The sequence below is a fragment of the Carassius auratus genome, chromosome 32 (genome assembly GCF_003368295.1).
Source record: "Carassius auratus strain Wakin chromosome 32, ASM336829v1, whole genome shotgun sequence".
Lineage (NCBI taxonomy): Eukaryota > Metazoa > Chordata > Actinopteri > Cypriniformes > Cyprinidae > Carassius > Carassius auratus.
The window spans coordinates 2,332,933-2,345,395 of record NC_039274.1 but is presented as its reverse complement, the minus strand read 5'-3'; the positions used below and the strand labels follow the sequence as shown (position 1 = coordinate 2,345,395).

The following is a 12,463-nucleotide window of genomic DNA, read 5'->3' as shown; positions in this document are numbered from 1 at the left end:
AATTCAAATGTAAACACGGCTCATTGTGAGTGGAAAAGAGAGCAAAAAATGATTGGTCACGATGACCTGTGATCGTGCCCAAGTTGTTTGTGGTAATGCCTGACATTGTAAAATAACAATGGTGCTGTGTGGTTGACATATCACCGAATATGGTATATTGCATATTATTGTATTCAGCTCTGAAGAAGTGATTGACCTGTATTTGGACGACTAGTCTGTATAAAAGACCCCTTAAATGAGACAGTGGTTTTCTTTGGCTTTGAAACTTTGAAAGTTTTCCCAGAAATAGTTTGACGAATTGAATTTTTTTTTCTTGTTATTCTCTCTCTCTCTCCATTTTAAGTATTAATAGTATAAAGACCCAAAGAAAGGAGGTTTGGGAGAGGGTTTATGTTCCAATTGAAATGAATCTGATGTAATGTACTTGGAATTTGGTTAAGGCTATAATAAAGCTTTGTGTTACTGTGTGGAAGAAAAAGAACAGTTGGAATTGGAATGCATATCTGTATGTGTTGCATGCAGCAGAAGGTTAAACAGTATTCATTACAGTAGTGCTCTGGACAAAAATCGATATTTTACATAAGAGGAAAATGAGGTTACGTTTTTTTTTTCCTTTTTTTTTTGAACACCGCAAACCATATAAAAGAATATACAAATAAGAAACTGTAATAATCTAATAAAAAAGTTTCAAGATTTCAGTAGACAATGAAGTGAAATGAAAATTATGTAACCATTACAGTTGTTCCAAATCAGTATGACTTTCTTTCTGAGGATCACAAAATAAGATTTATTTTTTAATGAATTAGGAAAGAATGCTTTGCTTGCTAATACACATTGATAGACATATGCAAAACATATGTATGACTATATAACATAATTACTTAACAAAATTTGTCATTTTTGTCATTTTCACCAACTGTAATTTATTTTTGATTAGATTTCTGTACCTACTTATTACTTTCCCTTTCTCAGGTAAAGCTGTAATTCACACTCCGTAGATCTCTGGAGATTTGCGTCATCACTAACTCACTTGTAACAAGTTCCAACAACCGCAGCAGCACTGCTGAGTCCTGAACCTCAGAATCTGAGCTCATTTGGTGACAAGTATATTTAAGTTTTTATGGACATTAGATCACTGTCAGATATATGAGAATCTGAATCTTAACACTTCACACATTTCTGAAAAATAAAAAAGAATATGTCCAAGATAGATGCTATGTATTTGAATAACAGTAGAGATAAAGGATGAAGGGTGAAGCAGGTGTCTCAGCTCATGGTGGTTGGCAGAACAATTTGTTTCTGATGCAGGCAGTCTAGCTGTCTTTCTGAGTAATGTATGAAATAAAAGGGAACCTTACTAGGCACAGACAGTGAAGATCACAAAAAAAATAAGATCCAGGTAGATCTTTTTTATCACAGAAGTGATTTACAATAATGCATGGTCATAGTAACCAGGCAGTACATACAGAAATGTTTATACCTCTCTGTCCGTTTCCAGTATCCACTGGCAGCAGTAGGAAGAGACCTTAAAGCTATTTCTGTAACTATAACACCTGGTTTTGGAGACAAAGGCCACTCAGGCTTCGTGACCTTGGTTCTGAATCTTTGTGAGAGGGCATCATTCTCCCCCTTTCCACTGTGACAAGAGAACAAGATGATTGGGTCTTTATTACAGCAGTAGACATAATCATGAAATCTCATTTCAGCTTCATTATCATTTATCACAGAACAACTTTGGCATTAATGAAGTCCCTGCATATAGGCAGATTGAATCCCACCCTTTATTTCCAAACTGATAGGTTTCCATTATAGGGACAGTTCACTCAATAATGAAAATTCTGTTATCATTTACCCACCCTCATGTCGTTCCAAACCATTATGAAATGTTGTTTTATGTGGAACATAACATGAATATTTTTCTTTTGCCTTTTTGTCCATACAATGGAAGTCAATAGTGAAAAGGGTATAGCTTCAGGCACAGATCAAACTGGATGCACAAAACAAAATGCAATATGACAAGTTGCCTAGGCTACTACTGTTTTATATATTAAAAAAAGGATGCTAAATAAATTAATTTCAGACTTCGATTTAAAAAAAAAATCGGACAGCATAACTACAGAGTGAATAGCTCGCATGTGTGTTTGTGTCCCCTCTCTCCTCCCTCTGGCCTCCATGTGACAAGAGAAGCGCTTCTGCCCAATCCGAATCGCATTTCTCGAGTTACTGGCTCTCTCTCTCGCGCTGCTCCGCTTCTGCTCGGTTCACTCACTCAGCGGTCTCTCCCGGGCTGGTGGCGCACCGACCCACCGCTTCTCACATCCATTCAGCTCGATTCCGCATCGTCGTCTGAAGATGACCGTGACTATTGCGGGGCCATCCACGAGCCTAACCTCCACCAACCGCGGAGAGTAGAACCGGAGCCGAGGAGAGATAGAGAGACTAACCCACCTCTCTCTCTCGTCTCTCCCCATCATCTGCCTCAATCATCTGGGCAAACCCACAGCTGAAGACGCAGCGATTTCTGCTGAAATCTAGCTCTCCAACACACTCCTGCTTTTAGCTCTCAGGACGCGTCTCGTCTGGCTATTGTGGAAGTATTTTTTCTTTAAATCTGTATTCGCTGAAGATGGATAATATAAACGTGGAGTCGGTGGAGAAGGAGTGCGGGGCGCTTGGTGGATTATTCCAGGCTATTGTCAATGATATGAAGGTGAGAGGTTTGACACGATCGCTACACATGTAACACATGTAACCGTATATTCTTCACGAGCGTGACCAGCATGCAGATAGTGAAGCTATTACCACTAAAGTGGCTTTGAGGAAATTAACCATAATTCAAAAGCATTAATCGCTTATTCATGCTAGACCTAAATGACAGGGGGAGCGTTGTATGACATTCACTATCCTCCCTGAATATGATAGATAGATAGATAGATAGATAGATAGATAGATAGATAGATAGATAGATAGATAGATAGATAGATAGATAGATAGATAGATAGATGCATGCATACCTACACACCTACATACATAGATATAGGCCTATGTTATAGGCCACATGTTTATGGATTAAGGCATGAAAGCAAACTCGACACGGTTCGTCTTAATGTCAGTGCGGCTGAATACACTGTATCCACAAGAGAATTGTATGCATGTAGAGAGGAAATGGAGGGGGTTTCACACACACAATGGGAAACAGACTGAACTGCTGTTGATTAGGCAGATGCGGTCGCGCGCCATTCCTTGTCACACACAACGTGAGATTTGTTACGTCTGTCTGACGGATTGCAGCGGTCCGTCATAAGAGTCTATGAGCGTGATAGAGCGGCCGCGCTCTCATGAAATCACCGTATTGATCTTCTGTCGGGTTTAATATTTTAACCACATCGTGAAAGGACGCACAGTCGTTCTGAATGTCCGGTTTTCGGGACTCGTTTTTGTAGGTTCTGATCCTCCCAATAGCGACCACGTCTTCTGTTTTGAGAAGCTCTTTGTTACTATCACAGTAAAAATACTAACAGCTCTGAGCAGCATCTGCATCTGTTCTCTCTGCTCTGCTTACACAGATACTCTCTTCTCATTCATAATTTAACTCTTGCTTCTCCAGCACGCTCATGGTCCCATTTGTTTCTACGCTGTTACTGTAAATGGCAATGGCCAGATATGGGTCAGCTATCATGCCTGCATTCATGTCTGTTGAAGGATATTGAGCAGACAGTGGCATTGGCACATGGAGTCGATGATGTTTGCCCCAGAGCTCATCATTTGTGTGTCTGGCACAGTTTAGTCATGAATGAGCACTGTCTGAGAGACCTAGATCCAGGCTTCAACTTTAAGATGTAGGTTGATTCAGGTGCTGTGCTGTTCTTGGTCTCGCTCAAGCTCACTCCATGCAGACATGCAATTTGCCCTCGCCATCCTCTGATGTTGCCATACTGAGGTTGGAAAAGCGGACATGCTGCTGAGGACCGTAACGAGAGTTCAGTTTTATAATGATTACTCAAAAAAAGTGCAGGAAACTCATTCGGTAATAATGAAGTTTTCTGTTAAAGCCAAGATTTGAAAATGTACTATTGCCTTCTCTCTGCTTCTGCCTTTGCATGTCTTTGTTTGTGGGATGTGGGTAGCCTGTGGGTATTGCCAGCTCACTTGTCATACATGTCTCATCACCAGAATGTCAGTTGGATCTTTTTGTTCCTCTCTGAGATCCCAACAGTACTGGAACAAACAAGGAGCCCAAATTCCCCAACGGAATCAATGAAGTATAGATTCAGCTTACTGTTCTTCTAGCACCCTTCATCACCCAGCAGATGTTTGGAAACTAGCCTGTTGGAAAAAAAAAATTGAACTGTATGCAAATTATTAATTGATTCTTGCCAAATAGGAACAGGAAGGAATAATATGTGATTCCAGGACCACAAAACCAGTCATAAGGGTACATTTTTCGGGATTGAGATATATACATCATCTGAAAGCTGATATTAGCTAAATAAGCTTTCTATTGATGTATGGTTTGTTAGGATAGGACAATATTTGTCAATATTCTAACAATCTGGAATCTGAGGGTGCAAAAAAATCGAAATATTGAAAAAAAAAAATCACCTTTAAAGTGGTCCAAAATGTAGTTCTTAGCAATGTATATTACTAATCCAAAATTAAGTTTTGATATATCTACAGTAGGAAATTTACAAAATATATTCATGGAAAGAAAAATCTATCATTTTGACCGATACAATGTATTTTTGCTATTGCTACAATTATACCCCAGTGACTTAAGACTAGTTTTGTGGTCCAGGGTCACATATGCCATATATTACTCTGTTTAGCTCCATATGGGAATGAACTGTGCTTGTGTTTTTGTGTCTGGGTCTTAGGAGGGCATCGCTGTAAAAGGGTTGTTATGAGTATGGCTCTTGATCATGGAGGGGGGAGGATGATCGGATTTGAAGGGAGGGGGAGAGAGAAATGAGATGGAAAGGGCTGAGGCATGGGGTGGGCTGTCATATTTAGGCCCACATTAGCCATGTTTCCACTGTCGGGCCAGTAGCCCCGAGGCCAGAATAGCGCAGCGTTTCCACAGCTCCGCTGCGCGTCACTAAAACACGCCGTTTACACGCCTCTCAGGAACAACATCATGCAACCCCATCATTTCACCAACAAAGAGAAGTTATCAGAAAACTAAGAAAGAAGTCACTGGAACATGCGCAATCACAAAATTAACACGATAAAATTGGCCGTTTGTTTTCATGATTTGTTAAATATATAATTCAAAAGCATCAATGTTTTACTATAAGTGATACATTGATCATAATGAATTAATTCATCAGGATTCAAAATTAGTCACACAGAAATAAATGTATTTCTATTTTATTTATTTATTTATGTTTATCTTTATTTGTAGCCTATAAGTCACATTTAGATTGAATGATAATATCTCTATTTTTATAAAAGCTCCCAAACAAAAACCATTATAATATTTTGTTATAATTATAAGTTGGACTCCCAATCGAAGGGTTGTGGGTTCTAGTCTCGGGCCGGACGGAATTGTGGGTGGGGGGAGTGCATGTACAGTTCTCTCTCCACCTTCAATACCACGACTTAGGTGCCCTTGAGCAAGGCATCGAACCCCCAACTGCTCCCCGGGCGCCGCAGCATAAATGGCTGCTCACAGTGTGTGTGTGTGTTCACTGCTCTGTGTGTGTGCATTTTGGATGGGTTAAATGCAGAGCACAAATTCTGAGTATGGGTCACCATACTTGGCTGAATGTCACTTCACTTTTTATGATAGGCTACGTGGAGCTAAACTCTCGAGACGAGACTAATGACAGATAATATAAGTTACTAAATAAATACACGATTGTGATAGAGAATAAGAAACTGACGTCTGATTTCTTCAAGCGGTCACAGTTTACCATGTTTACTGTTTTTTTGCATCGGTTATAAATATTTCTTCCTTGTATGGTGATTATCAGTGTTGGGCAGTAGCGTTGCTACAAGCAGCGAAGCTACTAGTTTAACTACATTTCTCAGTAGCTTGGTCGTAGCTTCGCTACTTTCTAAATCAAATAGCTTTTCAGTAGCGAAGCTCTTTTTTTACCAAGTAATGCGGTAGCTTCCACACAAGCTACATTTTCGCAAGCATTTCTGAAGCTCAAACTCAAATCGGCAAATACAACTGCTAAGATCGCTGATCCTGGATCAGTAGTGACATGATGGCGCTACTTCATCTTGTTCGTGTTTACGGTGGATAGCAACCAACCATCTTTATGATGCATTACCGCCACCTTCTGCTCCGGATGGTACCACTCCTTGGCCAGTCACGCAAAAAATTATTTGATGAAATGCTGGGATAGGATGAGGTCGGAGAACAGTTAATCCCGAGGAGTGAGTCGCCGTGGCCGTACCTCGACAACTACATGACACTGACCGAGATAACAGAGAGAAAATATGTTTTCAGATGCTGCTTGTAAAAATTATCAATTATCAATATTTTCCCCCTTACGAAAGGAAAATATATTTACCAATATATTTCTTAAAATATATTGTGATATATTGTAATATATTATTTTCCTTTTTATTTCTAAAATTTTATATATTTGAATACATTTAATGATATATTGATGACACTTATATTATATAATATATTGCAAAATATACAAATGATTGCCGCTTTCAATATATTGGAAAAAATAAATATATATAAGAATATATGCCTAATATATTACATGATATTTTCCAATATACTGCAATATATTTTTGTTTCATAAGGGCCAGCCTGGCCATTTTTTTGTACTGCATTTTGTTCTGCAAAGTCCTACAGTATATTAAGCATGCCCATGCAACAGGTGCATACACTTACTTATGCGCACATTGTTAATTACATGTATTTTGATTGTTTTTGTTGCCAAATTGGTAAGGAACACAAAAAAAACTATTAAACTAAACAATTACACCTGCCTGTCTGTTTGACTGACAGTTTTAAGCACTGAGATAGCACTGACTTGTAATAAAACGTGTTCAACATAAAAATGTAATTTTAAAAGTAGCTTAGATGTAGCAAGCTACTGTTGATGTAGCTTAGCTTGCTACATTTCCCAGGGGGTTAGCTTCAGTGTAGTGAAGCTTCATTTACTTTAGAGTTACTGGTAGCTTAGCTCACTACATTTTCCAAGTAGCTTGCCCAACACTGGTGATTATAATCCACATCAGATCAAATTATTTCAAACACATGCTGCTGACTAAAAGTGAGTTTTGAGCTCAATTTATATAAAAAAAATGTTTATTACAATTATTAATGCTGGTGTTTTAGCTTTCTGAAATGATCCGCGGTGCTGACGCTCTATATTTTTAGAAAAGCTCCCGAGCAAAAAACATTATTATATTTTTATGATGGGCTACGCGGAGCTAAACTCTCGAAATGAGACTTATGACAGATAAAATATGTTACTAAATAAATTCACGATTGTGATTGAGAATAAGAAGCTGACGTCTGATTTCTCCAAGTGGTTGTATTTATCATGTTTACTTTGGTAACATTAATGTTTTAATGTCTTCTGCATTGCTAATAAATATTTCTGCCTTGTTTTGTGATTATAATCCACATCGGATCAAGTTATTTCAAACATTTGCTGATGACAGAAAGTGAGTTTTGATCTCAACTTATTTTAAAAAGTCTTCAATACTGGTGTTAAAGCTGTTATCTTTCTGAAATGATCAGACACGGAGAAACTCCTCCTTTGTTATAACCAGTGGCGTAGCCACAGGTGTGCCTGTGCCACCCACAGTGGCAGCTGGCACACCTAAAAATAAATGCAAAATTATATTTTATAGTCTCAATAAAAAATGTTTACTAAACTTGGGCTATCGGTTGATTCAGATCGGCACTTCGGAGCATATTCGCGACTCGGTTGATTCAGATCGGGACTTCGGAGCATGTTCGCGACTCCGTTGATTCACATCGGCACTTCGGAGCCTGTTTGCGACTCGGTTGATTCAGATCAGCACTTCGGAGCATGTTCGCGACTTGGTTGATTCAGATCGGGACTTCGGAGCCTGTTCGCGACTCGGTTGATTCAGATCAGGACTTCGGAGCATGTTCGCGACTCGGTTGATTCAGATCAGCACTTCGGAGCCTGTTCGCGACTTGGTTGATTCAGATCGGCACTTCGGAGCATGTTCGCGACTCGGTTGATTCAGATCGGGACTTCATAGTATGTTTGAGATTTTTTTTAATTCAGATCTGGACATTGAAGCAGGAAGTGTTTGTCAAACAGTAAATTGGTGATAAATGAATGTACATGGACCCACACACAAAGGTGGACACACTCTAGACGGGTGTGCCAGGTAGGGTGACCACCCGTCCCGCGTAGCGTGTGCGCGCACAGCGTTTGAGCCCAATACATGCCTCCCACAAATTGAAACTGTGTCACGCATAATCAATGCTTGCTCAAAAAAAGTTGGTCGCTATATCTGGAGTCACCAACCCGTCGATCGCGGTCGACAAGTCGATCTTGGAAGCATTTTAAGTCGATCGCGAAGATATTTCAAAATCTGAGAAAAAAAGGTGCGAGCCTCAGCTGACTGCGCGCACACCTCCCGAAACAGACGAGACATTTATACTTGACACAACTGTTTTAGACTGAAAACCAGACCATACAACTGATTTAGACGTGGGTGCCGGTGTGATGAGATGTACTAATATCCGTCTGCTCGGGCATGATTGTTTTAGGCCTGTAATTGATTGATTATTGAGGTAATAGGGATGGGACGGTTTGCTGAAATAAAAAAACCAAACCGTTCGGTACACCACACACGGTTCGGCACGCGCTTCAACTTAAATCTGACAAAGCATCTGTAATATCATCTGTAATATGTCTTGCTATAAATGGCACGTAAAAAAAACTGGGTTCAGCTAATAAATGTTTCTGTTGATGCATGCACATTCTGGCTTCCCAGACATTACAAAAACATGAAAAAAAAGCTCTATATTGAGCAACTACAATTCATTTTAATCCTATAATTATATATTATAATTTATTTAAAGTGAATAAATTGTAATGAAAAATAAACAAGATGAAATAGCTAAAGTTCAAAATTATCGTATTTGGAAGAAAATTATTACATTTAACAATTAACTACATTTTGACACGACCTGCAAATTAACACTAGGAGTATGGTTGGACGGAAGCAGTGTGACAAAAATACTATCCCATAATTTTGCACAGTAATCTGACAATAAATGTGGCATACCCAGATTTTCATATGCACACCCAGAGTCTCTTTTCTGGCTACACTACTGGTTATAACCACTCCTCTAGCCCCAGCTGGCCCGCTTTGGCCCAAGGTTTTCGTCGGCCAAAAAACCGTGGCCGTTGGCCCCGAGGAAGCCCCGACGAGGCATGATCAAGCCCCGGAAGTGACAGTGGAAACGCGACTGGCCCTGGCACACACTAGCATGCATGCTTTTGGCCCGACAGTGGAAACGCGGCTATTCTTACCCTCATTCTTTAGGTGAAAGGGCCCTAAGCAAGCGAGAAAGGGACACCAGCATTAGACATGATGGTGACACAAGCACACAGTTGTCTGTTTGCCAGCTGGACCTGTTGTATATCACTGCTGTTTACATTCACATGCCTCACACTGAGTTGTCCATACCAGCCTGTAGAACAGAGACGCTCGTATAGACTTACACACTCTGTCTAGATCTCATTCTGCCTGGCTACTGAATCTCAGCTATGCCTTTAGTAATCCTTTGAATGTTTGTCTGGAGATAGAACTGGGATCATGGTATATAAGCGTGTTTCTTTGGCTTGGGTGCTTTTGTGTTCCAAGGGTTGATTTTATTTAAATTACATTTAAATGTAAGTAAGTAAATACAAAAATATATGATTTCAACCTTTTCTTTTTGTTATATTAAAATCACATAAAAAAAATCTTGGCTCTGGCTTGATTGAACTTGATATAAAAATCCTTCATAAAAAATATAAATCATCATTTTGTATAAATTGTCAGCAAGGGAAAGACATCAATTATGACATATGGTATGTGCTTGTAAGTATGGGTACGTAAGTTCTAAATATAAAGGTAAATGTTATACAGATCATACGTTGGGCCTTCAGGGAACTACACTAACTATCCACTGGTGGAACTTGCGCTACTAACTTTTTCAGTTACTGGCACAAAACATGATTTGGTCGCACAAATTATTTATAGTAAGCCCACAGAATGTACAGTACACACAGTGGATTGCTCTGTCTTGGTACCTTAACAACTGATATTCTTCGAGCCACTGGTTGAAGCCAACTTGATGTGTTGAATGCTCAGAGCACATTATAAATGTATTCTTAAAATACACATTTCTGTTTTAATAAATGCTCATAGTTAATCATAGCATATTGCCTTAAACATAATGTAGGTACAAAAAAAATCAGTGATACATTTGCGACCCCTTAAAAATTAGGGTCGCAATGGCATTTCAAAAGGTTGCATATGCCACCTTTTTGGTCGCAGTGTAGTTCCTTGGCATTATTTCCAATCAAGCTATTATTCTGTCAGTAGGCAAAGTGTGAGAATTTTATGTATAATGTAATTTAATGCAAATATAAATTAATATGTAATGTGTAATATAAAATCTAATACAATTATAAATCAATGTGTGTATTTAAGATGCATAAAATGTTTGCTAGTAAATTAGCTGATATTTTAATGTTAATGTTTAAAATGTGGTTTCCACCACTGTCGTTTCTACCACAGAAAACACAATATCATTTGAGATGTGTCAGTAATGGCAATGCAGGATGAATTTTAATTATTTACTTTCAGAAATAAAAGAAACAGAGCTCCTGGGATGCATTTAGGTCCACTGTTGTACATTATTTGTGGACAAATAACACAAACTAGAGAGAGTCCACACAGCTGAAAGTGACCATAATCAAAGAAACAGCTGTAATGTTGCTTACTGGTTATCAATTTAGGTTAACGAAAATAATTTTCTTGTCATGTCTTATTTACACCAAAACACTAACTGTAATGATCATATGCAAGGGGTCATTTGACGTTGCTATTAGGGATGGGCATGATTAATCGACGATCGATAATTGATCGTTAAGATTTTCCTCGATCATGTTAATTTGTTATCGATTAATCTAAAGCATTTTTTTAATCTAATGCAGGTTGCGTTGCGTAGTGCGAGTCTTCAAGCAATTAAATGAATTTCACTGTGTGGCAGCAATTAAATATTTTACCACCATGGGGCAATATTTGACACCCTACTCGGTTATCTGTGATCTTCCGTTTTGATTTCAAAGAATAATCATGAAGATGTCACGGCGAAGTGTGGCGTGGGACCATTTTGATTTAAAAAGCGAACTAGTTAACTGCAAACATTGCGATGCCGTGTTTAAGTACAACACGGCCACGACTCAAATGATGTACCTATGCATCCCGGCAAATTTTCATGAGGCTTTAACCCTTTCGAGTCGATTAACGCATATATGCGTTTTGAGTCATTTTCTCCTGATAACCCCTGATAAATTACACTCTCAGTTTTAATCGTACAGATAAGAGCAATACATCAATCGAATCTGTAAAGGGTCTAGTTTTTTTTGGATACAGACATAATAACAAAAAACCTTTGTGCACTTATAAAATAAAGATAACAAACAAGGTGCGCTGTCTACAGTCTTTGTCTCCGCTGGTCGTCACCCAGACAGCACACATACGTTGTGCCGATGTCGAGCCGACCTACAAAATTCCATCGGGACGATATCGCTCAGGGAGCGTTTGCTAATAGGCAAGATGTCTCGGCGACGTCGGCCTCTGATCGGAAATGCTCTCCGGCCGATGCTGGGACGATACATGCCGGCCGCTCTGCGTGGACGCGGTTCACCGGCGTTTTGCTCATAGTTACGGATCACCCGCGGCTACCGCCGCTGGTTTATAATAAAACAATACACACCACTCTCAAGAACAGACGCAACTTTATTAATATTTTCATTTATTTCATATTACATGTACAAATACATTAACATTTACCAGATGCTTTGATCAAAAGTGGATAATTCGGGATTATTTGTAGTCTTTTGAACATTAACCATGATTTTACCACAGCTTTTGCAGTAAAACCATAGAAAAAACAAAATCAACCATAGTTTTACTACAATCACCATGATTTTACTACAGCTTTTGCATTAAAACCATAGTAAAAACAAAAATAACAATTCCTACAGTACTTGCTGGTTAAATGTTGTATGAGTATAGCACTTTTTTCACAATATTTATTTCAAAGTAGGTTTACAGGAAATGCATGTTTCAAGGTTACAGTTTAAAAAGCCAGAGATGACTGAGACTCACTGGGAAGACCATCTAGTTCATAATAAAAAGTAATGTGTTCAGTGCTGTCAGCAGCACAGAACTTTTTAAAAAGAGTTACATAAACACAAAATAAAACCAGGCAAACAATAAT

The 12,463-nt window shown here is 38.8% G+C and overlaps 1 protein-coding gene across 4 annotated transcripts in view; it reads left to right on the top strand.

Annotated features, from left to right (window-relative positions):
- The first annotated feature begins 2,153 nt into the window (after nt 1-2,153).
- The window catches only part of LOC113051319 (MTSS1-like protein), a 96,066-nt gene continuing 85,756 nt past the window's right edge, over nt 2,154-12,463 (top strand). For 2 of the 4 annotated variants that reach the window (XM_026214941.1, XM_026214940.1), the window contains exon 1: nt 2,154-2,710. In XM_026214941.1, the coding sequence (XP_026070726.1) occupies nt 2,627-2,710 (84 nt within the window). In that variant the 5' untranslated portion in view covers nt 2,154-2,626. The remainder of the gene's footprint in view (nt 2,711-12,463) is intronic. The other 2 variants (XM_026214943.1, XM_026214942.1) reach the window with 1 other exon arrangement.